Consider the following 25,554-nt stretch of genomic DNA (forward strand, 5'->3'; position numbering starts at 1 on the left):
TCGACACACCCTAAGGGATTACAGTGTGTGCCTGCAGGGCCGGCCAGACAAAGACGGCTTGCATGGGTGGGGCAGCCTGGACAGAGGGGATTGTGGAATGGGGGGTGGATGGGAGGTTGAATGGTGGTGGATTGAAGGCAATGGTGTTAGTTGGGGTTTACTGTTACTAAGTGCTGCGCTGGTGCTGACTGCTCACAGTGCCCATCTGTCTGTTTATACTGTAGCTGTTGCATCTATACATCCTCTTTATCTCTCGCTCTATCGCTCTCTCTCTCTCTCTCTCTCTCTCTCTCTCTCTCTCTCTCTCTCTCTCTCTCTCTCTCTCTGACCTCATATTCTCCTCTAGTATTATCCTCCTGCCTCATGCCTGGCCTCATATTTTCCCTCTCTGCCATCTCTTCCCTCTGTTTATGTTTATGTGAGCTCTCTCAAATTGGTGATATCCTACAGTGTGTTTCCTCTGCACTATTTGTCTTATGCCTTAAAATGTTGTCATAGTTGATAGATAGATACACAGACAGACAGACAGACAGACAGACAGACAGACAGACAGACAGACAGACAGACAGACAGACAGACAAATGGGCAAACAGACGGACACAGACAGAAACAGATGTACAGACACATAGACAACAAAATATAGCACATAGCATAGAAAGAAAGAAAGAAACCCCGCATTTCTGTACTGTAAACCTCTGTGTTTGTCTCCTCAGGTGCAGCATAGATGGCGTGGAAGACAAGCGCATCATCAGCATACAGATAGACAGTAGAAGTCACTCCTTGTGGGTGGCCTTCACCTCCTGCGTGGTGAAGGTGCCGCTGTCGCGCTGTGAACGGCATGGGAGATGCAAGAAGTAAGTTGGATTTTCATGCGTGAAATTCTTCATATGGTTACTTTGGTTAGGAGGATTAATCATTTCTCACAAGTAATACATTGTGTGTGTGTGTGTGTGTGTGTGTGTGCGCGTGTGCGTGCGTGTGTGCGTGTGTCCTCAAGGTCCTGTATAGCCTCCAGGGACCCATATTGTGGTTGGGTGTCTGAAGGAGCATGCAGAGATGTGGTCCTCAACCAAAAGTAAGTACATACCGTATAAAGAATGTGCTCTGTCGTTTAAGCTTGTCAAATCTAATCAGTCATACAGTATAAGCATCAGTATTATTTGAAGCTTCTAAATTGACATTCTTCGCTGAAGCTCCCCTGCCCTTGCTTCATGTAGACCTACTTTCACGCTGAAGTGTTTCCAAACAACACGTCCCTGAGCTGGAGCTGCAGCTAGCTATACAGCACTATACAGTATTGAATAGGCTTTATGAGCAGCAGCTACAGTATGTTGGAAAGAAACATAATAATGTTAAGCACCCCCATAACTCTGAGAGTGTACAAATGGAACCAGATGGACCTGTAAGGGTCCATTTGGTTGCATTTGTATACTCTCAGAGTTATACATCCATAAGGGGCCATTTTGAACCCCCTCAAGGAACCATGAGGGTACTTGGACACACTTTGAGCCAACATACACAATATCAGCACCCTGACTCTGTTTGACCAGAATGGAACAGAGCCTTAATTAGTATGATTTGTAAGACCTGTGTGAAGAAAGTATGGAAGAGAGTAAGAGACCAACTTTCTTTCCAATAGACGGGTTTCTTGTTTACAAACATTGAGACTAAATGCACAGCTGACTGTATCATGTAATCAATTCCGTCCAATCCCCAAACCTGTTGTTTTGGGGAGCGCTGGTTTCATTGGCTAATTTTGGTACGGACCCTGCGCACGCATCTACTGTAGTTTTATCAGTGTAACGTGGACCAGAAACCCGTCGATATGGCTGCTGTTGTGCATAGAGCCTACAGTATACAACAAACAGTGGATGCTGATAGAAGTTGCCCTTCTATTAACATCCACGGTACAGCAGGGAGGAGTATGATGTTTTTGAACTAGCTTTATGAAGTGTGAAAGGCAGGACACATTTTCTGAGCCTGTCTCTTATTTCATAATGCTCTGGTGTCGTGCCTAGCGACCTAGTCCTCTCTCTCTCTGTGTATTTGCCGCTTGTGGTCATTCCCATTCTGCGGTGCCGGGTGCATTTTCCTCCCTCTGAAAGGCCAATTGGAAGGATGAATGGAAGGAAAGTGTCATTGGCCCCAAGGCCTGGGGCTGCTTGGGTACTGGGGTAAGGGAAAGCCTGATGCTAGTGGTAACTATAATTTGTGACTTGAGTTATGACACAGAACCAGATTATGCTTTCTCAACAAACAGCGCATGGAGTTTTTGTGGTAAAAAAAAAGAGAGAGGAAGAAGGGAAAAAAAAACATTTTATGGATGAAGTCATAACAAAGGGGCCTGCGTTCTGTTGGTTATTTGAGGTTGAGTGAGTTTGATTCCTCTAGCAGCTAAATGATCGGTCTGGCATGCCTTTGCAAGAATATGACATAGATTATTTTTTATTTTATTTTTTACATACACGCACACACAGCCACACACACATGCGCACTCTCCTACACACAAACACACTCCTATTATTATTTGGTAAAGCCCGGTTGCTGGACTGTTCTGATTGAGTTTCCACTTTGGAGCTGTGGCTGACAGGGGAGCATTAAGAGGCCATGTGGCCTCACCTCTTACTGTACAATAATAATAATAATATTTCTAAGAGAAGGATTAGTCCTGGTATGATCTGTTGTTCTGTGGAAAGAGAGTGTCTACTTTATCTGTTTGTCTGTCTGTCTGTCTGTCTGTCTGTCTGTCTGTCTGTCTGTCTGTCTGTCTGTATTCCCATCCATTCAACTGCCCGCCTGCCTGTCCTTCTACAGCAGTGGTTCTCAACCTTTTCAGGCCGCGACCCCCAAAATAATCATATTTTAACTCACCCTGATGAGCACTAGGAGTTGAGTCATTACATTTTGTAGAACACGGTTCTATTGTGAAACTATAGCAGATGCACACAACGCCTCGCAACGCGAGGCGCTGTGAGCAGATGTGCTGTAGATATAGATCGGCTATTTTCACAATTTCTGCCTCTAAAATCATTTGGGGACCCCCCACAGGTTGAGAACCACTGTTCTACAGTATCTGTCTGTCTTTTATCCATCCCTTGTATTCCCCCGTTTCTTTCTACTGATCCCTATCTCACAATGTTTCCTTCTTGCATCCTAGCTCCTTCCCTCTCCCCTCCTCCATCTGGTGGAGAGTGCAGTGTGCCAGATTTCCCATGTAGAGAAATGTGGCCCATAATGCCTATAAACAGCCTAGACCCTGGTCACCTGCAATATGGTCCCCACTCAGCCTTTGACCATGCGTACAATGGCACATGGCTTGTGTATCATCCTCATCGCCATCGTCTTCATCACTATTATGCACGCTTAGCTCATAATTGTGCTTCTCTGACAAAAGACTCACTGCACTACCGTACGGATTTGCATATTAAGACTAATTTGTATACAGTGCAGGCAAGTGTAAAAGGACCCTACCCTGCACCTTTTCTAGATTAGTGGAGTATCAACTTTGCAGCAGCAGCTCAGCATTTTAATGGTAGGACAGTATGAGGCAAGTGTTAACATCTAGATACTGTAGATACTCTACTTCTTTTATGATCATTCGAAAGTAAAAGCTTAGAGACTGGTAATCTTATGTGAATCAAGGTCACGCATCACACTGAATAGATGACATTCAGGAAGCATTATTCCTACTTATTGTATGTGTGTGAGGCTAATCTGTGATCAGCGGTTCTGTTTGTTATGAATCCTTAAATGCTATTGTTTTTGACCTGCATTTTGCTCACCACACTGAACAACTAAATTGGGTCTGATGCAACACAATACACATCATGTACTTCTTGACTGGCTCAACTTCAAATTACATAAACGTATCGGGTCGATGTAAGTTAAATATACATTATTCAGTCTCACTGGGATCTCAATGTTTAACTTCAACTGACATGCCCCCTGACACACTGAGTCCTGTGACCCTATGTCTTCTTTGGTATGCACTACTCGGGATTTGAACCCATAACCTAATCTTACTGTATATGAGTGCGTGCGGAACTCTTTGGGGATACTATCCATTGTTAATTCATCTGTGGAACAAGTGGAATTTGAACTCCCAAACTCCTAACCTTGAGTTCAAGCTGGTAGATTTACATTCTTACCAACAGAGCCGTGCAGGACGTCACTGCCTGCTGCTACCGTGCAAATCTTAATGTGTCCGTGACAGCTCATTGCGAGACTTGAACCCATATCCTCAGCATTAGCCTGGTATAACCAGCCTAGGTACTAATTCAGCTAGCTAACTAACTGCAGTATCTAACCCTACCTTGTTTTAACATGGGTGGATGATGGTACTGAGCTAGGCTACCTCAGCGTCGCCAGTGCACGTTTTGGGGTAAGGCAAGAGGGTATGGGTGGTCCCCAATGCATAATACCTTTGTACTTATAGACATGTCTGTGTCTGCTTAGTGATTATGACAGACTGTGATAAAGGAATCAGATAAGCAGATTAAACATACAACCACATATGGAGAGACAATGATGTGGGCCTTTTGTTGTTCGTGTAGTAGTTTTTCATGGCAGTAGTATTATATTATTATACTGTCTACAGTATAATGGGAAATTGTTAGTTATTAGTGAGATGGTTGGGGCTGTACTTTAAATTGTGCTTGCATCAGTGTTGTTGAATTCATTTGGTAATCTATAATTCACAATTCAGGCAGCTCTGCGAGATAACATTTGTTCTTGGCAAGATATCACAACATGAAATGCCAGCTTTCTGTTCCTGCACTTCCATTTTGACTGTGCACAGGGTTTTCTACCGCCGAAGGTGTTTTGTTATTTATTCCCGTTCTAATATGAGGTTTGTGCCGTCAACACCGATCGGGGGGATCAGGGTGGGTGGTGGTGTGTGTTTTTGGAAAAACGATTCCCCTTTCCTTCATGCTGTGACTGTGGCCAGTGGAGGGTGAGGAAGGGAAGATGAGATGTGGGTGGGTAGGAAGGAGAAGCGGGCGGAGTAAAGAAGGAAGGGGGGGGTGTGGTGGTGGAGGAGTGTGGGAGGCTGTCAGGCGTGACTGTGATCCTGGTTGACAGTTGGTCCGCTCTGTTTCCCTGATCTCCTTATAGCGCCTGCTTGGTGGTCTCGAGAAAAGAACAAAAAAAAAAACATGCAGCTTGCCTGTCTTAACCTCTCTCTCTCTATCTCACTCTTTCTGAAAATCTTTGACTCTGTCTCTCTGTCTTTTTCCGTATGCCTGTTGCTCTCCCTCTATCTCACCCAGGGGCGTCACAATGGGGGGAAAGTGGACTGAGTTACTAGGGCCCAAGGTGGAGGGGCCTTAATTATTTTATACTTTAGCTATTGAAAAATAGCTGATATACAAGCTCACAGTGCGGCACTGAGTGCCGAGCTGCGAGCTTGTAGATCTCCTATTTTTGAAAAGTCGTGAAAATGTGTGCAAATCTCTGAATATATGTATTTTTTTTTTAAACACTTTATTTTCATTTTTCATTTTCAACAAATAATCATACATGTACATAATTTTGAATTCGGCATTTCCCCTCTGGATTTCTCTTTTTCACGATTTTCACGTTTAATTTTTTTTGCAGATCTACAAGCTCGCAGCGCGGCACTCGGTGCCACGCTGTGAGCTTATATATCTGCAATTTTTCAATAGTTAAAGTGCCCAGGGCCCCGAATTTGGTGCGACACCCCTGCTCCCCCCCCCCCCCCCCTTTCTTTCTCTCTCTCTCACTCCCCCCACCCCCACCCCCGTCATATGATGGCACCCACTCACCCAGCATGGTTCCCCTTGCCTGGCCTGGCTGTGGGCCATGTGATTTCGATTATAGCTTTGTATCGCTCTGTTCAATTGGCAAACTCTCAAGTGAGGTTTCTTTTTCTATGTGGAGGGAGGGAGGGAGGGAGAGAGAGAGGGGGATGTTGAGGTTTTTGCTGGTTTATAGGGAGGGATGCATTGCATAATTGTCATAATTTTGCTTAGCTAACAGTTATCACTATCTGTTGCCAATTATTGCAAAAGTTCTCATGCATTCTAACTAAATATTTATCGCTTGTGCTGAAAGCCACTATTATCTGGCCGATAGCCCTGTGTTTGCTATGGTTTGATTATGGTTTCATTCGGCAGTCCAGAGTCCTCTATCGCAAGCGATTTTCTTTGGCCTGCACAGTGCCAGTTTTTTTTACTTGATTTCTTGCCAATATTGTTTTTCTTCTTGGCTTATTGCAAGATAACAAAAACCACAAAGTTTAGCTTCGGGGCTATATGGGTATGTGTTTGCTGTTGGGGTCCATGCAGCATCTTATCAACAGTTAGCTTGTTGTTGTAGCTGGTCCTTTCTGGTGTGGCCGTGGCCTGCATGGCGTGGCCTGTTTTCAGCTGCTGACCATGATGTCTCTGTTCCCTGCAGATCGGCCTTTGAGCAGGACGTGGAGCATGGCAACACAGATGGCCTGGGAGACTGCCAAAGTAAGCAGGCCCCCTTCCCTCCATCTTTCTCTCATTCTTCTATGCGCTTTCCCTCCCCTTCCTTCCTTCCTTCCTTCAGTCCCTTCCTTCTTTCCTCGTAACTGTCTGCCTCTTCCCTCCATCCCTCTCCTCTCTGTCACCTTTCTCTCTCTCTCTCTCTCCGTCCCTCCCTCACAATCCGTTCTCTCAGGTCCGTTCGTCCATCTGTCCCTCTCTGCCCCCCCCCTCACCCCCTGTTTTCTCTGGTCTTCTGGTGTTGCTGCTGATGATGATACTCAATAGCCTTGTGTCCTATAGGGCAAGGATTGAGACATGCGAAAGCACACACACAACACACGCCTTCATCGACACAGGGAAACGGTTTACCCAAAGCTGTCATAGAGTTCAATTCAAAGCACGACACAAGGCAGAGAACACACAACCCCAGCCAGCCACTCTCAAGCCCGCCCGGCCACTTAAAAGGATCTCTTTTATTCTAGACCATACAGCATTGCAGACAATTGATTTCTTTCTGTCGACAGTGGGAAATCAAAAATGCGTCTTCGTCCAAACTTGTTTTCATACGTGTCATGTTGTGTGCACTGTGATATTTGTTCAACGTGACATCCAGCCGATAGGGATGCAAGGCCGTTTTCAGGCACACGTTAACATTAAAACACCCCCCAACTCATTTCATTTCATTTCAATTTGGTTGGACTCTGAGAAAATAATGGCTGTGAATATTCCTTCGATTTGACCAGCATGTTTTGCCAAGGGAGGTAGTAACATTTGACCTGCATTAGCCGAAGGAGCCATTTATAGATCACCACTGATTAGATGTTGGGACAACACTGAACAGCTAGTCGATTTCAAATTACTTTAAAGGTCATGTTTCTTTTGTTTGTTTGGAGTTTCTGTTTGTTTTTTATCATGTTAAAGCACAGGTCTTCTCTACTTCTGCACTAACACATTTTCCCTTCATCTTTTTTTCCCCATTTTCTAGATTCCTTTGTGGCTCTCAATGGTAAGTATTCCATGTTAGAGGTAATCAGATAAAAGGACGAGGAGAGCTGCATTTCATCTCCCCTCACTCTTTTATCTTCAGCCCCGCCCACTTTAGTCAATCAATCACTCACTCCCTCTCAGGGAAATGAAAACCCCGCCCACATGTGCAACGAGAGGTTATTAATGACTCCGGGGTATTTTCAGTGGAATTAATTTGATTCCGTCACTTTCTTTATAGACGGTCAACCCAGTTATGAAGGTCATGAAAGGTTGCAGTGTGGTCAGTTTAAACACTTGCAAAACCCAAAGTCCAGTTGGCCCCAACCCTGCTGCTTGCAATTGTTTAGATTAGAACAGTGGTTCTCAAACTTTTTTATGTGAAGGACTCTCAATATAATTTAAATATGTATATAGATATATAATATATAGAAGAGAAGATTTGTGTTCAAAATGTTCAATATTATCAAAACTTTTGAATAGCTGAAGCATGAAATAGAGTTGAAGTGGTAAAACTGATTTTGATGCTACATTAAATAATTTGTTGGGAGACCCTAGACCCTACTTTGAGAACTATTGGTTTCAAACCTAGAATTCAGAATTTTTTAATTAGAATTTTTTGGCATGGCTTCTGTTTTCTGGGTTCTGTTTGACCCGCATTCTTGTCCCTCCCCTCCCTGAGATTGAAGGCTCCCCACCCTGTTGTCCAATAGCATCGATTAGCCCTGACCTTTGCTTACCTAATTGGATGGATCTGGTTGTTAGTGGTTAAGGGCTTGGTGGTGAGGGGATGCATCAACATGCACATTAATAGTACAACTTGTTGACAGACAGACAGAGAGAGAGAGAGAGAGAGAGAGAGAGAGAGAGAGAGAGAGTTTAAACAGAAGCTCGTCTGTTTAGAGTGAAAAAGGCTCAGATGTGTGTTTGCAAACCACAACCAAGCATTGTATGGTTGGCACATAGTATACATACACTCCACAACTGCTTATACAAAAAAAGGCAAATGTAAACATACTTGGATGCATGCCTTCACTCCTGCATGCACACACACACACACGCACGCGCGCGCACGCATGCACGCACGCACGTGCATGCACAGACATACTTACATCCTGACACCTTTGATCTCTGACTGATTTTAAGTCATATATAGCGGTAGATATATATATATTCTCTCACAATCATACAACACAATTACCCAATCATACCTCCTTTAGTGTGTTTACAGTGCATTCTAGGTGGCGGCTGATTGATGCCATTTTCTCTTCGAGGGCTTTTTAGGGAATGGTAAACAGATGTGATCCGCCTGCAGCTCTGTCACACTTATCTGTGACACCGACGAGCATGCGCGCCACGCACGCACTGACGCACAGATGCACACACGCACTGACGCACACATGCACGCACGCACTGACGCACAGATCCACGCACACGTACCTTGCAGCTGCTAGATCAAAACAGTCAGATCCATATGGAATGAGGCGAGAATATCTATTTTGAAGTCATTCCAGATCGCCTAACTCCCTCAGTAACCCCCCGATGACCACCCCCCACTGTGAGGCTCCTTTTGTAGATGCAGGGTCACTGAGAAAGCATCTGTGTTGATGCGCTCTCCAACAGTGCTGAATGCGCCCGCGTGGATTTTGAAGCAGAACCAGAATCGAAGAATTATTTTTAGTGCCAGGCACGCTTAAGGCGCTCACAATCTTTTCGTGTGCACCGGTGAACAATAGAAGATCTACACAACCGGTGAACAATAGAAGATGTACACAACAGGTGAACAATAACAGATGTACAAGTTAGCAACTTGTGAGCTTGTTGTAGGACCAAATAGACATTAAGCATTACGCAAGGAATTTGCACAACTGCGCGGATGAGCACACACAAACACATGTTTACGAACACGCGTCAATTCGTCAAACACTTGAAAACATGCATGCACACATCGATAGACCAAAACAAACTCACGCGGTGCGAGGCATCATTTTTTAAATTATAAATGCAAAACCAACGGTTTTGGACATATAAGGCTTTCACCCGACAACGACGATATATACGTATATAGGCCTACACATACACTCACAGACAACACCTAGTTTGCACTTCAGCATAAAGTCTCAGACTCAGTCTGTCTGCCAGCAGTAGATATGGACTTTAAGATAAATACTGTAAATGCCCCCCCCCCTCCCTCCCCTGCTCCAGACGTGACATCCTCTCCTCTCTTTTAATCTGGAGAAAGAGAGGGATGTGCATCCGTCGGCAGTTTAGTTTTTCTTTTCACCGAATCTGCAGAAGAGCTGAGGCTCCCAGACCGTACCACCCGCCACCCCCCCACCCACTCTCTCTATGTGTGTCATCTGCCTTGAATTGCACTTCCCCTGGTGTTGGGCGGGGGGTTGAATTATAAAATAGGCCTGTCACACTAATCTCTCAGCCTTGGGCCAATAGTTAAATAAATCATTTTAATGATTGCCACGCCACAGGAAGATGCTGGGGTGGGGAGAGTGTGTGTGTGTGTGGGGGGGGGGACTGTTAGTCGCAGTGGTGTAAAGTAACTAAGTACATTTACTCAAGTACTGTATTTAAATACACTTTTGAGGTATTTGTACTTTACTTGAGTATTTCCAATTTCCAGATAACAGACAATTTCCAATATTTTTACTTCTACTCCACTACATTTTGGATCCAAATAGTGTACTTTTACTACACTACAATTATTTGAAAACTTTAGTTACTAGTTTCTTTGCAGATATAAATTATAATATTATAAAACAAAACCACTTTAGCCCCTATTTTATACATTGGCTATTTGAAAATACGCGCTATTTGAAAATACAAGCTCACAACGCGTCGCGATGCGACACGTTGTGAGCTTGTAGATCGGCTATTTTCAAACATGTTGTACTTTTTACTTTTGTTACTTTAAGTACATTTTAATGCCAACACTTTCATACTTTTACTCAAGTACATTTTGAATTCTGGACTTTTACTTGTAACAGAGTACCCTGATACTTTTACTTAAGTAAAGAATGTGAGTACTTTTTCCACCACTGGTTAGTTGGTGCTGTTGTGCCTACAGTAGTTCACCAACAGCAGTATTGTTAGCCCCCTCCAATGTCACCCTCATTCAACACGCACATGGATGCAATATTTTTTTACTCACAAACACATACTGTACGTACACTTGCGTGCATACCGCCCCTGCATTGAAGGGAGCGTGTTAAATGGTTTACTGTAGTCTGGGAGGAGAGGGTGGGCTGATTACCAGCAGGGCTGTTGATCAGAGCGTAGCCCATCTTCATCTTTAACGGAGGGGCTTAAACGTTGCCTTCTGTACCATAACAACTCCTATAACTCACAGCTTGGCCAAGTGCAGCTTATATAAAAATCATCTACGGTAAATTTGCCATGAGTGCGTGGGATGCATAATGCCGTGGCTTAGAAATATGCCTCCCCTCGTTAAACGTATGGAGGGGCCTTCAAGCCTGCGATACATGCGTACTGTAGCCTGGAGAAGGGAGTTTGGTTATTAATACTTGCAGATGTAGAGACCAGAGACCAGCAGGCCGGTTCTTGCAGACATAAGACTGACAGTGATCGATTGAGACGGTAGAAGAGGAGATGAAAGATGGGGTGGGGTGGGGTGGGGGGGCGCTAGGGCTAGCAGCAATGAGACAGTGCTAACACTTTTACGTTTGAAGATGTACAAGTGAAACTTTCTCTAAGGTTGCAATAAATACATAATAATCTCCACATATATATACCAATCATGCAGATATCTCCTGTCGTGCCACCCTCATCGTGGCTCTGACCTCACTAGCTGGGTTGTGATAACCTGTTGAACTGTTGGCCAGTCATCCTGACTCCCATTAGGAAGTGTAATTACAGGGATGAGTTCGATCGGAGGAAATTAATCAAGCCTTAACAGCCACCTCTCACGTGATTGATCTGCTAAGTCTTCCAAAATGTGCTGTGCTTAAATGAAGACAGCCAGCCAGCCAGCAAAAAGTGGTTCCGAGGTGTTAAAGTTATATGTTAAATGATATGTTTATGTTTGTTTATTAAAGGATCCCCAGTAGAGACCCATGAACAGGCCTCTAGTCTTCCTGGGGATCCTGAATATAGATTGCAGTGAGAACAGGAGAGAGATGGAGTGTGCCATGCATCCCAACTTAAGTCTCTTCTTTCTTTTCAAATCTTTTTTATTAAGCACAGTATCACAAATCTTTTTTATTAAGCACAGTATCACATTGAGGCAGGTACATGCATAAACAGTGATGACACCTCAAGTCCAATTCCCATCACAATAATCATTGGTAAAAAATAGTACAAGATCTGAGAGGCCATCAAGATACGTATAAGTTCAGTATAAAAATAAGAAAAACCCTGCCAATAAAGGATAATAAAAGAAAACATTTTCTCCCTTTCATATTCCCAATTTAGTGTTAAGCTAATTCCCCCATTCCCAAGCTCTACGCTAGACCCATCCCTGCTAATCCCCACAGTAGTCGTTGGGAGGGTGAAGACAACAACGGGTCTCCTCCGATACCCGATCCGTCATGCCACCATCTTCTTTTCACCTGACATCGAGGAGCATCACCGGGGGGGCGTAACGCATGTGGAGGTACACGCTATCCTCCCCAGTTCCACTCCTCTCTGAACAGGCGCCCTGACCACTGTGGACAACTTAAGTCTCTTAATTGCATCCATGTTTCTCTCACGGCCACCTTTCACTTAGCCTCGCGAACCAGCTTCTCCCTGGAATCAAACGAATTTAGATTTTCCTGGGAGAGGCTGGTTCACAAGGCTACCTTTCCTTGTGTCTTGGTCTATATCTGAGGATGTACGGAGAGACGCAAGGAAACCATGTGAGGAGAGAGGAGGTGAGGAAATATGTTATTTCTTCCCTCTCTGAAGAGTCGTGTGAAGCGACATCCGTTTTTGATTATGGTGGTACAGCTGGATCTGGAGCCTGCATCTATTGTTACCGTTATGTTCAAACTGACATTCAAACGGTAGCCCCCAGCCCCCATCTCCATGACTCTGCTGAGACACATTTACTTTTATTTACATTGTTATTGAGTCGTTTGTCATAGTTTGCCACACTGAAAGGCTGATGACCTGCTCATTGATGGAAATGAAAGAACAGTCTTTAGCCTTGCCTTGCTGTGCCAAGTACTCTGTCACTGTTAAATGAAACATATTTCAGACCTACAGTATCAGTAAAGGGCAACCTACAAGCCACAACACACCAGAGTTTCTCATTAATATATTAAACTGTGGCCACAGTTTAATTTGCCCCACTGCAGTTTCATGTCGGCATATTACCAACAGTTGCGACACTTACACAAAGACGCACGCACGCACGCACACTCCATCATACTCACTGTATAACAGACACTTTCATTTACCAGCATTCTCCTTCTCTCACACAGTCATACAAATAAACACACACACACACGCACGCACGCACGCACACACACACACACACACACAACTAAACTGCGTCACCCCTCACCATCGATGCACATTCATTCTGTGGGATACACTGCACATTATTTCACTCACATAATATGTTAAAGCAATAAGCCCCAAGAGGTTGTGGTTTTCAGTGATTTTAGAATAGCTACAGTAAGGGGTGTTGTTAGACACGACGCAGAGCTGGAGACATGTAATTAATGTCATTGCGTTCAACTAAAAGTCTTCCGGGAAGGATGCTCTTGCGTGTCCTCGCTCATAGGTCCTCAAAGATGCCTCCCTAGAAATAAGGTCTTTTAGGGACAACCGTCAACTGGTTCAAGCAAGGATCAAGGAAATAGGAGACTTGAGATGTACCCAGAGAGAGAAAGAGACCTTCTTTTGTTCCACACGAAGGTCACGAGAGAGGCGCTCGTCTAAGAGGTTCAGAGCAAACTCAAATGCAAAACACATACACAGGAGATAAGGTGAGGTTAACCACTTTCAACCTGGCTTCTCTAGTTTGCGCATATCTAATCTATATATACGGTATATATTATGGGCAAGAAATGTCAATTTCCGACATTTCTTTCAAAAACGAGCCATTATTCTTCGTCTGCAGTATACTGTAGGACTTAAGAAGGTTTATTTGTAGAGGATGGCTGGGAGTTGAGGAGCGATGGTGAAAGGCGTGGGCAGGATTGGATGGCAGGCAGACTGGCAGGCAAGCGAGCAGGCAGGCGAAGGGGTGATCCTGAGAACAAGGAAAGAGCGTTAGAACAGTTTCGGAACAAACCACCAAGAACTACAGTAATCACTGGGGTGAAGAGCCAGGGTTTATAAGTAGGAGAGGCGATGAGCTGATGGATGGCAGGTGTGTAGGTTCCAGGTGAGTGAGCAGCAGGACAGGAACACACACACACACACACACACACACACACACACACACACACACACACACTCTCACCAACAGGCGACACAGAAGGAGAGCGAAACACAAGGGAAGATACTGGGGCAGGGCCATGGCTTTGACATATGTTTACTCACACACACACACACACACACACACACACACACACACACACACACACACACACACACACACACACACACACACACACACACACACACACACACACACACACTCTCTCTCTCTCTCTCTCTCTCGTATACTTGCTAATGAGTTGCCCACGGGGTCACCTGGGAGAAACACTTTTCTGCCTCACACAGCCCAACAGCTGTCTGTGCTCAATTGCATGTGGATGTGTGCGTTTGTGCGCGTACTGTATGCGTGCTTGCGTGGGTTCACTTGCGTACCTACATTATGAGAGTAGGTTTGTAACTCTGCACCCAGAGAAATGCCACATGGGCGGTTTCTGAAAGCGTCCATCCCTGCCAGCATGTTCTGTGTGTGTGTGTGTGTGTGTGCGTGCGTGCGTGCGTGCGTATGTGTGTGCGTGTACTGAGCTTTAGTTTAAACTGTATTGTGTCCGGCAGGCCACCACCACCACCACCGCCACCACACCCTCCCACTCCCCACCTCCGCCCTGCCGGAGGAGGCAGAGGGCCCCCTGGGCCGGGGGCGCATGGTGGACCCCCCCATGAGCTCAGACAAAGGGGAGGAGCCCTACATGGCCGTGCCATCTCAGACGCAGCCCGAAACCAATGGTAAGCCTTGGAACGCCAAACAATAAACGGTCCATTTGGTCCACTGTCACCTGTGGCAAGGGAGGGGATGGGTGGCTCACGGGGAGGGGTTCATAGTAATTGAGATTTACCGCTGCCTGGCTGCTTCCGGCTGACTAGACACAGAAATAGCGGATGAATCTGTCACCGGGGGACAAATTGCCTCGCACTGCACATATAACGTATTTGCTCAGCGCACAAACACACAGACATGCGGAGAAAGGCATACACGCGCAATCACACACACACACACACACACACACGTGTGTGTGCAGGAACATTCATACGCAAATGCGCTCGCACATATGGAGAGATGCGGAGGTATTAAAGATGTGTATGCACACACACAAAAACTGTAGAGTAGATTTATTAGCCATGGACTGTAATATCCCACAGGAGATGTAATATCCAGACCATTACGCTCCGAAGAAGGAGATTGCAATGTATTTATTTCCGCAAGAAGATGGCCATGGCCCTCCGTCATGCGCCGTGACATAGTGATATGACATTGAACGCCCTTTTCTCCTGTGTTAACAACCTACCTAACATTACACTGCCTCAAGGACAGCTCTCTGGATGAACGATTGAGAGAGGGGGGGGGGGGGGGTAGAGAGATAGAGGAAGGAGACATCGCAAAGAACAGGAAGAGATAAGCTTCATGTAAATGAGAAATAAAGGCAATCACATACTGCAGGGCTACTGTTTCATTAGAGTCTTAATACAACAGATACATTACTGGTCCCAACATGTGACATGACCCTCCTGCATTACATGGTTCATGATATTAGCATAGCCACAATGATGAGTAGGTCTAGTTATTGATTATCAATAATGATGATGACTACTGGCGCAGTAGCTTTATATTTCACACTGCCTTAGTTCCTTCCTTCCTTAAAGCACTCAAAACCACAAATCAGCCTCATCTCTTTATTAAAAAACACATTTATTTAACAGGCTTATGCATGCGGAGAAAAAATATTACATTATTGATTGTACAAGCATATCCCTCGTACACATACTTTCTCCCACTCACACTTTCTAATGGACCCTTTTCACAGCAGACAGTTTGACGGATAAACACAGCTGAAGGTAATAACATTCATTGTGGGTGTGTTGTTTACAGTGACAGCTAGCTTCATGCTGGCGCCCAGAAACACCAAAATGAAACACGCCCATGATTAACGTTATTGCGTTCAGCTGCATTTATACCCCATCAAAATGCTGGCTGTGAAAAGGCTCCACCACACTGACCTCTGTGTGACCGTCTTTGGGGCGTGGCAGTTACCGCTACTGCCGCACACGTCAGCCGGAAGCAGCAACTCGGCACCCGCTTGGTAGATCAGAGCACAATGGTGGCAGACACTTCAGACAGCATGCCCACGGCTAGCATCACGACATGCTGTCGTTACCCTCGTTACCACCCTGAGCAGGTGTCACATGACTAAGTGTTCCACTGATCTGAATCAAGTTCTGACCGAGTCAAATCCTCAGTGATAATTTAGCCATTCGTAAGAGTGTGAAAATGCAACCAATTGGACCCGTTTTTTTCTTCCTCACTCCACTCTCAGACTTAAAGCTGCAATCTGGAACGTATTTGAATGAATTAAAAATCTGTAGTTGTTTGTCTCCCTACTTTAAACCCTGGTGTTGGGTAGGACAACCACACTGGGGATGGCTTCTTGCCTGAACAATAGAAATTTGGTTTCTAATGCGACCAGGATTCAAGTCCCAGGTCGGTGCTTCTATCGCCTGGTGAACCAAAACGGGCATCTAGGAGGTTTACAAATTAAATATATGATGAAGGTGATGGAGATCTTAATTTCCTTTCTTGGGGAATGTGGCTGTCAGTCAAATGTGTCTTGCTCAGGTAACCAGCAACGAGGGCTCACATTTCAGAACAATGCTTCTCGCTGTCTTTTTTTCTGTATTATTGTTATTGTTTTTATATGACACCTTTTACAGCTTCTTTCAGTAAATATATTTTCAGCTCTACTGTTTCATTTCCTTTGCATTTTCTAAATGTCAGCTCTGATGAGATTTGTCTATTTTTCTTTCGTTGGTTTCTTGTCAGTGTTTCATGATGTTCTTTTTGCATGTTTTTCTTTGCTATTTTATATATTTATCTTTATTTTTCCTGCTATTATTGCTTTGATGGTATTAAGCACCTTTTTTCTCCCCACAGCTTAATGCATTTATTTCTGCATGGCAAATTGAGCGCTGCAGTCAACAGCACTCATTTCCCAGGGTTCGATTTGTAACAAAAAGAAAACTTTTTCCTAACCACTTAAGCCCTATATACTTTGTCAAATATAGCCGATCTACAAGCTCAAAATGTGTTGCGATGTGACCTATTGTGAGCGTACAGATGTGCTATTTTTTAATTATTAATTAAATTAAATTACTTTTTGGACACATTTTCAGAAATTTTGAAAATGTACACAAATTTGGTTGACATACCCATATTTAATCAAATTGATTCATTGTGATATTCTCAAACATTTATCAACCATTTCCTAAAGGTAAATGCATGTATTTAATTACATTTGACAAGAATTAGGGAGAAACATATCCCCCCCGGTGATGAAAATGAATGATCAGAGACGGGATATCAAAAGCAGAAACTTGGATGTCCTTCTCATTCCCCCAGCAAATCGAACCCTGCTCATTTCCCTATTACTGGCTTCAGGTGCCAAATGTACTGTGAAAACTCAGCAATCTGCACAAGTGAAACTGGAGACCCAGTTTAACATTACATTGAATGTGACTGATTCGGACACTAACTATTTCACATAATGGAAAAATATAATCAGAATTTTAGACCTATAATGATTAATTTATGCTGCACAGTTTATAGACTGTATGGGGGATAAACATTTAGCTAGACTGTTAATTTGACAAGTTCAGTAAAATTTGTTACGCTCAATGAAATTCAAAGTCACACAGTAATGACTCACAGAAAGTTGTTTGGCAAGCTTCTCCGTCATTCACAAGAAACTAGAATTACCCTCCAACTTTTTCCATTTGCAGTCGAGTCATTGTGGGAGCTTATCGGCTAATGAATATTACTGTACAGCACTGCCAGTATGTATTGGCCCAGCAACTCCAGAGCTATTACAAAAAAGCTGAAAAGAGATGGGCATTCACACACTGGTGATACTTAGCACCCAGTGGCATGGTTACCCAGTGTACCAGCAGGGCTGCAGCAGTCGCCAGGTGGCTGCTTGTGTGTGTGTGCCGAACTATTTTCTCTTTTTTTCCCAGTACATTTGATCTCTGTGTTTGTGTCTGTCTGCCCTCCAATCTGTCTGGCTCTCATCACGTCGTTGTCGGGTGAAAACCTTGTATGTCCAAAACCGTTCGTTTTGCATTTTTCATTTTAAAAATGATTTATACTAGTGAAAACAGCCGATCTAAAAGCACACAACGCCTCGCACCGTGAGGCGTTGTGTGCTTGTAGATCTGCTGGTTTCACTACTTTTGTGCGACTGCCTTGTACGAAGAAGCAGGCGTTTACTTTGCGAAAGAACATACAAATTTGAAACTTGGAGATACGAGGTTTCCACCCGACAACGACGATCTGTCTGTGTGATATTTGCCACTTCTCCCCTGCCCCAAATAATCCCTGCTCCTCCCGAGTCCCATGTCAACCTCTCCTCTGTCCTCTGCCCCCATCTGCTGCCATTGTGATTAGACTCCCTTCCACAGGACCTCTCTCATCCGACTAGGATGGCATGTTCCAAGGCTATACCTTTAGCTAGCGCAAACCAATTCCTACGTGTATTTATAGAGCATCCCTCCCCTTCCGACCTCCCTTCTTCACCTCCTTCCCCACATGTCTTCGCCTCCTCTATTTGGTTCTCCAACCCTCGCTCCCTGTCTCCTCTCCAGCCAGGGTCATAGCTCTTCTCCCATCTGGGAATGAGTCCCTGGGCCCGATTACGAAGACGGTAATTAACGCCCGTGCTAAGGAGTTGCCGACTGCCGACTATCGCGTTTGACGCATGAATAACGATCAGCAGCTGATTATGTGATTTGCGCTGATCAAATTGTGCGCCAAGCGCACAGAAGAATTATGCATGGGTGTGTTTTAGCTGTAAGGCGGATTGCGTGACCACGATTTTCGGCTGGTAGGTAAACTCACCAATCAGAAGCTCGTGCGTCATTCCCTAAAACCTGTTCTTGAACAGGGAGGATGACACTTGCAAATATCTCACACTCAATATGGTCTGTTTTATTAGAACCGACATTGTTTGTTAATAGAGAAAAAAAGGCGAGAGAGAGAGAAGCATCGGGCGATAGAGAGATAGAGAGAGAGAGAGAGAGAGAGAGAGAGAGAGAGAGAGAGAGAGAGAGAGAGAGAGAGAAGAATAAGGCTATAATATAATAATGTTGTTGCAGATTTCGTTTGAACATGTCTCAAAGATTATTAAGAAATTTTAATTTGTAAAATTTGGGTTACGGTTAAACAAATTAAACTAAGTGGCATATTAATTAATATGGCATGATGGCATGGTTGATTGATTAGCAGAGCCTGTTGCGCAGTGGAGTGGTCGTGCTGACCTGCGCTCAGGGCAATACCTGGATGTGAACCATTCGTTAGTCGGTACCTCAAGTTAATGCCAGCTGCCTCCACTGTGAGTGTGATCCGATCCATATGAAGAATGAATGATGAATCCATGCATTAACACAGTAGGCTTATTATCATAAGTTTGCTGAGAACCATGTTTAATGTAAATTTTAGTAGTCCAGAGCAGACCAGCTGGCTGCATGCTCCGCTAATTAGTTTGATCTAAATCTGCGTCTTTCTGGCAAGATGTAATAAATTATTTTGTAGCAAGATTCCAGTAGTAGCCTATAACATTTTAAACGGCTTTCATAATTTCCCCCTTGGGATAATAAAGGTAGGCCTATCTATCTATCTATCTAGTTTATATATACATTTTTTTTCTTCTTTTTTAATCGGACCTTGTGTGAGGAGGAGGCGAGAAAAAAAAGAGAAGAATCTTCTTGTGGAACCAATTAAATGAAATAAAATATATCCCCCCTCATTTCTTTTTATAATGGATAAACATTAATATATGTACACATGCCAAGACATATTTAGACATTTACATTTGTAAAATTAGACCAGAATTGACAGAATAGAACGAATATAGCTATTGGTTCTTAATTAAGAGCGGCGCATCCTCTCCCAGGGGGAATAAACATGTCATTTAGCGCATAGAAGGTGATCGAAGCACGTCTTATTCTATGCGTTATTTCTTTTTAAACTTGATGATCATAATAGCTCTGGGCGCTTAGCACAGGTTCATTTAAATATGTTCCACCCCCCCTGTCTTAAATATTCGTGCGGGCGCCGCACAGCACGTTCATATGACTTAGCTCCAACTTCTTAATTGCAAAACAGCGCATATGAGGGAGTTATCGCCACAATCATATGCGACCGGACTTAAATACTACACTAGCGCATAGAATACCACGCTCAAAATCGGGCCCCCTGAGTCCTGCCCTGTTTTTCTTCTCTCTCTCTCTCTCTCTCTCTCTCTCTCTCTCTCTCTCTCTCTCGTTCACCTCTTTCTCAAAGCCCCCTTTCTTATTAAATACCCCCTATCCCTCCTCGACCTATCTATCTCCATATATCCCTCCCCCACCTAGACCTGTAGCCATTGCTGTGTCGTTTCAATTTATGGGTTAATTATAGAGGCAATCTAAGGAAAGGGAGGGAGGGGGGGGGGGGGGGAGAGAGAGGGAGAGACGTGAGGATAAGAAAGCTAGAGAAAAACACAGAAAGGGGGAAGATACTGCGAGAGAGAGAAATGGATTGACAGCGATCGGGGAGGAATTGGCACTAATTCCAAACCGTCGAGGATAGAGAAGAGCTACAGACAGGGTTGATGTGAAGATGTGAAGAGATAGAAGACAGAGAAACTGAGACAGATACAGTACTGAGCGGCAGAGAGGGATGGGAGAGGAAGAGAACAGGAAGGAGAGAGGGAGATAAGAGTGAAAGTTAAACAGAGCGGAGGGGTGTAACGACAGTGTTTTCTCTCTCCTCATGTTTGCCATGTCTCTCTGTTGTCCGTTTGCGCGCCAGACCGCAACTCTAACTCTGCACAATCTATGCTCTCTGTTGTATGTGCCCTCGACTAACCGAGCTCATCTACGCAGTAAAATCCTGTGTTAGTTTAAACTAATACTCGGGATTAGTTACCAGTCTTGGTTGTGTCTTTAAAAGCATGCTGTCGTCATTAGCTACTGTACTGGAAATGCATTTGGAAGGAATCGGTGTTGGACTGGTGTCGGAACATCCTATGAAGATAAACCAAATGAAGGGAAAATCTCTACTGCACTGTACCTTTGGCCTATGAGATGAAGTATTTGTTTTATTCTGTCATACTCATATTTCACAAGGATAAGTATTCACAGCTATTTCCTCATCAAGGATGGTGCAGAGAATTGGTTCCTGAACACGTGCAATCCATGTTTCTCCGTGAATTTGATTTGCTCAATTTGACGAGCGTGTCAAGCCTTTATGGATGACCTGGAAACGTTTCAGTTGTGTCTTTTATGACTTAGAGACATTTCTTGGCCAAATAATATATAGCTTATCAAGAAATATGAGCCCCCTGTGTGTCGGGATTTCACAATGATATAGACTGCCTGACAGCTGCCGGGAGAGGGTTATTTTCAGCTGCAGGCATCTTTCTGACACCACTTTGCCAAGGTGTATCTGGCTTTATAGGGGGTACAGTCAGCCCTCTCTCACACAGGTGATGCCAATTACTTGTTTGTGCCAAAAATCCTGATATTTTGAACACTTTACTCAGATTCACTCTTGGTGGTTTCACATTGGTAGCCATTGAAGGCCGAAAAAAAAAAAAAAAAAAAAAAAGCTTCTGCAGCAAGGGTTCTTACAAAGAATGTTTTCTGAATCCTGGACAGCACAATACACAGGTACCAGTAAACATTCTATAATTAATACATGACTTTTACAAGACAGACCCTTGTTGAATAATTATTGCACTCCTGTGATGTAGGATGTAGTGATGTATAATTTGCAGTTTGTTGTAAAGTAATACGAAAAAACAGGATTGGATGCTGTGATATTCCTTGTTCTGCACTTCCTTGACTTGACATCAAGCCACACTTTACTTCCCTGATCAGCATGTTGTCCTCCCAGACTGACTTTGTGTTCCTCACACACACACGCTCTGTTTCCTCCTCCGTTTCGCTGATTGGGGACCCATTTTAATGAGACCTCATGCCTGCGCTGGAGCTTATGAAAGCAGCCTTGCACTGTGGGATGGCTTTCACATCGTACATTTTACTACATGTTACATTTTACTGTTTTTCTTTTGTGGCATTTGACTCAAGCTCTTTTAGCAATGCAAACCATGTACGGTGGTAGGCTTAGGCTTCTCTCTCTCTCTCTCTCTCTCTCTTGCAATGGAACGTTGTCAACATCTCTACGTGAGTGAGTCAGCCACTTGGATTCAAGCTCGCACATTGTTCAAGTTCAGGTACTCGGCTGAAGTCAATTGAGCTCTAATTATGAATTATTATGGGCTCCTACTGCATACAGGCCACTTACCACTAATGCCCAACGCTTGATGACAATCAACCATAGTAGAAGTCAGAGGCTTGACACTGGCTCTATTGGTCATAACATGATAAAAGGGGGGCTAATGTATTTCTTTTTTCTTTTTTTTTAATGGTGATTCACCAGGACTGAATAATTCATCAATCCATTCTATGGATAATAGTCAGACACCAATTCAAATTCAAGTGCCTCCCCACAAAAGTAATTGTCCCAACTTTTCAGAAAATCTCTGAGAGATTTGAGTAAATCCCTAATGTGCAGCCATTGTCAGCGAACTATTCATGCAGATTGAGAAAGTAATTGGGTATAGTTGGGTTGGCTTATTTATGCAGAGTCGAGTCTCTTAATATGCATATCACCCATTAATACAAAGTTAGTCTCAGCTGAATCATGCAGATGATGGAAAATGTTACCAAAACGATTAGCGCTGGGTTGATTACTATGATCGTGACAAACCGCTGCACGGTATGTTGGTACGTTGGTGGAGAGGTACATTGCAGTAATACCTACAATCCATTAAGACATAATTGGGTGCTTAATTACCTTTTAACTCGCTCATCAGCACACAGTTCATTACGAGCCGCTGTCGTCTAAATGAATATTGAATAACAGTTTTAACATTGCAAGTTAAGTGCCTCCCTGAATGCAAACACTGAGCAGAGTAGACACACGTCTAAACATGATAATACCCTGCGCACAATTTAAAACACAACATCCATTCCTTTCATGATTTAAACCACGATAATATCCTACACACGATTTAAAATGCAACATGTGTTGCATTCATGATTTAAATGCTGTAATATCCCACACAAGATTTAAAATGCAGCATGAATTGCCTTCATTGTTTAACTGCGATAGTATCCTACACAAGCTTTAAAATGCAGCATGAATTGCTTTCATTATTTACTTTGTAAATGTGATAATATCCTACGCATGATTTAAAAATGTCAACATGAATTCCCTCTGAACGGCCACTTACTGAAGAAGATGAGAAGAATTGGGTCCTGGACACTATTTGGCAACTTTCAAAGGGGTCCTTACTGAGTAAATGTAATTATGAGGAAATGTAATCCAGAGTTAATTTTACCTGAGCCATGTTTGCTTTCATACAGGGTTTGATTTAAAATAAATAAAACACAGAGAGGAGATAATGCCGTCGGACAAGTTTGACGAGTTATGGTCAATGGTCCTGGCCGCCAATCCCGCCATGTGACGAATGTGACGAGTTCCTTGACTCTGGATGGCACTGTTCCCTAGCTTATGGTTCACCAATTATCTCCGGAGCACCGGGAAAGTCAACTGACACGTCAATGACGTTATCGGAAAACAAAAACAGGTTTCACTTTTTTTTGGAAAAAAGGAAAAAGTCTCATAGCGTTAGTCTATGGGATGAGTGTCGGAAAGCAAGGTGGATGCGAGAGGCTGTATCTTTCAAACGGATGGTCACGTCTAGATGAAGATTTTCCAATTCCAGGACACCCATGCGGCATGCGTGTCTTCTGAGGGCTCCCACGAGCAGAATAGTCAGCGTTTTTTCGCGCGTGCGTGTAGATCGTGCACGCCGGTCCACTGACCGTGTATCACACGTGTGCACGGCATTCTATGAGATTATATGAGATACTTAAATGGTTTCCTGTGGAAATAAGCTTAGTCTTTTCTAGGATCTCCTTTTAGTAGACCTTGTACCAGTGAACTGTACCGTCATGAAACTGTACCTTTCCTATGCAAACTCCTAATAAAGTCTTCAATCAATCAATCAATTCTCCGTTACAAAAAAACCCAAAACAGAGCGAAATCCATTGAGCCGTCTCGGAGCTGCGAGCGTCCATGTTTTCTCTGTAAATAAATGAAGCCCGGATGTGGTCGATCAGTTTCCGGTTCCCAGCCTGGAAGTGCTTTTTATAAGGTGAAATCAGAACCGCGGAGCGGTGATCAAAGTTGGATTGTTTTAGAGTTAATCTAATGAATTAAAACTCGTCAAACTCATCATATGGCATATATCATTGGATAGCCTCTAAAACTCGCAAAAGGAAATGCATGCACTTAATTCAGTCTGACAAGAAGCAGGGATAAAACAACGCTGACCAACAAGTCAGTGTGAGCAGTTTGGTCTGATAAGACCACTTGTATCACTTCCAGACAATGTATTTTTGTTTAATGGCCCCGAGTTGGAGGTTAAGGCCCCCTCCGCAACCTCTCTGTGATGTTAAAGTGTCTTTGAAGTTGTCCCAACACCAGACAAAGAGGAGCTGTGTAGGCTTAATTCAGTTGGTGCATTTCAGAAAAGATTAAAAGAAAATGAAGATTGTGTGTGTGTGTGTGTGTGTGTGTGTGTGTGTGTGTGTGTGTGTGTGTGTGTGTGTGTGTGTGTGTGTGTGTGTGTGTGTGTGTGTGTGTGTGTGTGTGTGTGTGTGTGTGTGTGTGTGTGTGTGTGTGTGTGTGTGTGTGTGTGTGTGTGTGTGTGTGTGTGCGTGTGTGTGCGTGCGCGTGCGCGTGTGTGAGAGAGAAAAGTAAAGAGAGACTACCGGTATGCATTATGTTCCAGTCAAACCAGATTTCTATACTTCTCATTTAGAAGTACAGTAAGTATTGCTGACCCTGACTGTTTTTACAGCAAGCAATATGTATTTAATGTCTGTATATTAAGGCCTGAGGCAGTATGAAATTGTGATCAATTCCGCTGCCGTGTGAAGTGTTGAGTCTCTGTGTTTTCTCGCAAAGCATCCTGGGAGCTTCCAAACGAGTTGAAGCTGGTTGATTATAAGTCGCTGTATAGTCAGAAAGTTACAAGGTAAACCCAAAGCAGAAAATCAATACATTTACACACTTTGATACACTGTTCAAGGTCGGGTCGGGTTTTGAAGCAAAGAGTTTCCCAATGGGTTTGTATGGTAACAAATGAGCCTTTTAAATATATGTGAAGCAGCAAAGCCACCTTGATTTAAAAGCCTGCTGTCGTCTGGAAGTCTCAGTGTCCTTCAAAACACCATTGTCTTTGATGTTCAGAGCAGGAACAACAGAGTCCATACATGAAAGATGGAACTTTTTAAGTGGTTCTCAAACCTTTTCATGTCAAAGTTCCCCAAATTGATATACATTAGTCTGTGGGGGCCCCTTGTGCCAGGGACTCCCATAAGGGAAGATTTGTCAGCATTATTTGAAAATAGCTAAAGAATAAAATAGTGCACAAGTTAGGGTGACCCTATTCTGAATCCCCAAAGTGGTTCTCAAAAGTGGGATCCAGGGACCCTCAGGGTTCCACCCTTTACAGGTCTGTGTACAAATGAAACCAAATGGACCCTACAGATCTGTACCTCAGAGAGAGCGCACACATAGAATTCTACT

At 43.7% G+C, this 25,554-nt stretch overlaps 1 protein-coding gene across 1 annotated transcript in view; it reads left to right on the forward strand.

Annotated features, from left to right (window-relative positions):
- Positions 1-25,554, forward strand: part of sema6a (sema domain, transmembrane domain (TM), and cytoplasmic domain, (semaphorin) 6A) — a gene marked incomplete at its 3' end in the record, with an annotated part of 75,961 nt that overhangs the window by 43,784 nt on the left and 6,623 nt on the right. Inside the window, exons 13-17 of the mRNA XM_080739003.1 lie at positions 714-854; positions 998-1,075; positions 6,421-6,479; positions 7,462-7,482; positions 14,418-14,588. Of these exons, the coding sequence (XP_080595129.1) occupies positions 714-854; positions 998-1,075; positions 6,421-6,479; positions 7,462-7,482; positions 14,418-14,588 (470 nt within the window). The remainder of the gene's footprint in view (positions 1-713; positions 855-997; positions 1,076-6,420; positions 6,480-7,461; positions 7,483-14,417; positions 14,589-25,554) is intronic.

Source organism: Nannobrachium achirus (genome assembly GCF_963921795.1).
Source record: "Nannobrachium achirus genome assembly, chromosome: 12".
NCBI lineage: Eukaryota > Metazoa > Chordata > Actinopteri > Myctophiformes > Myctophidae > Nannobrachium > Nannobrachium achirus.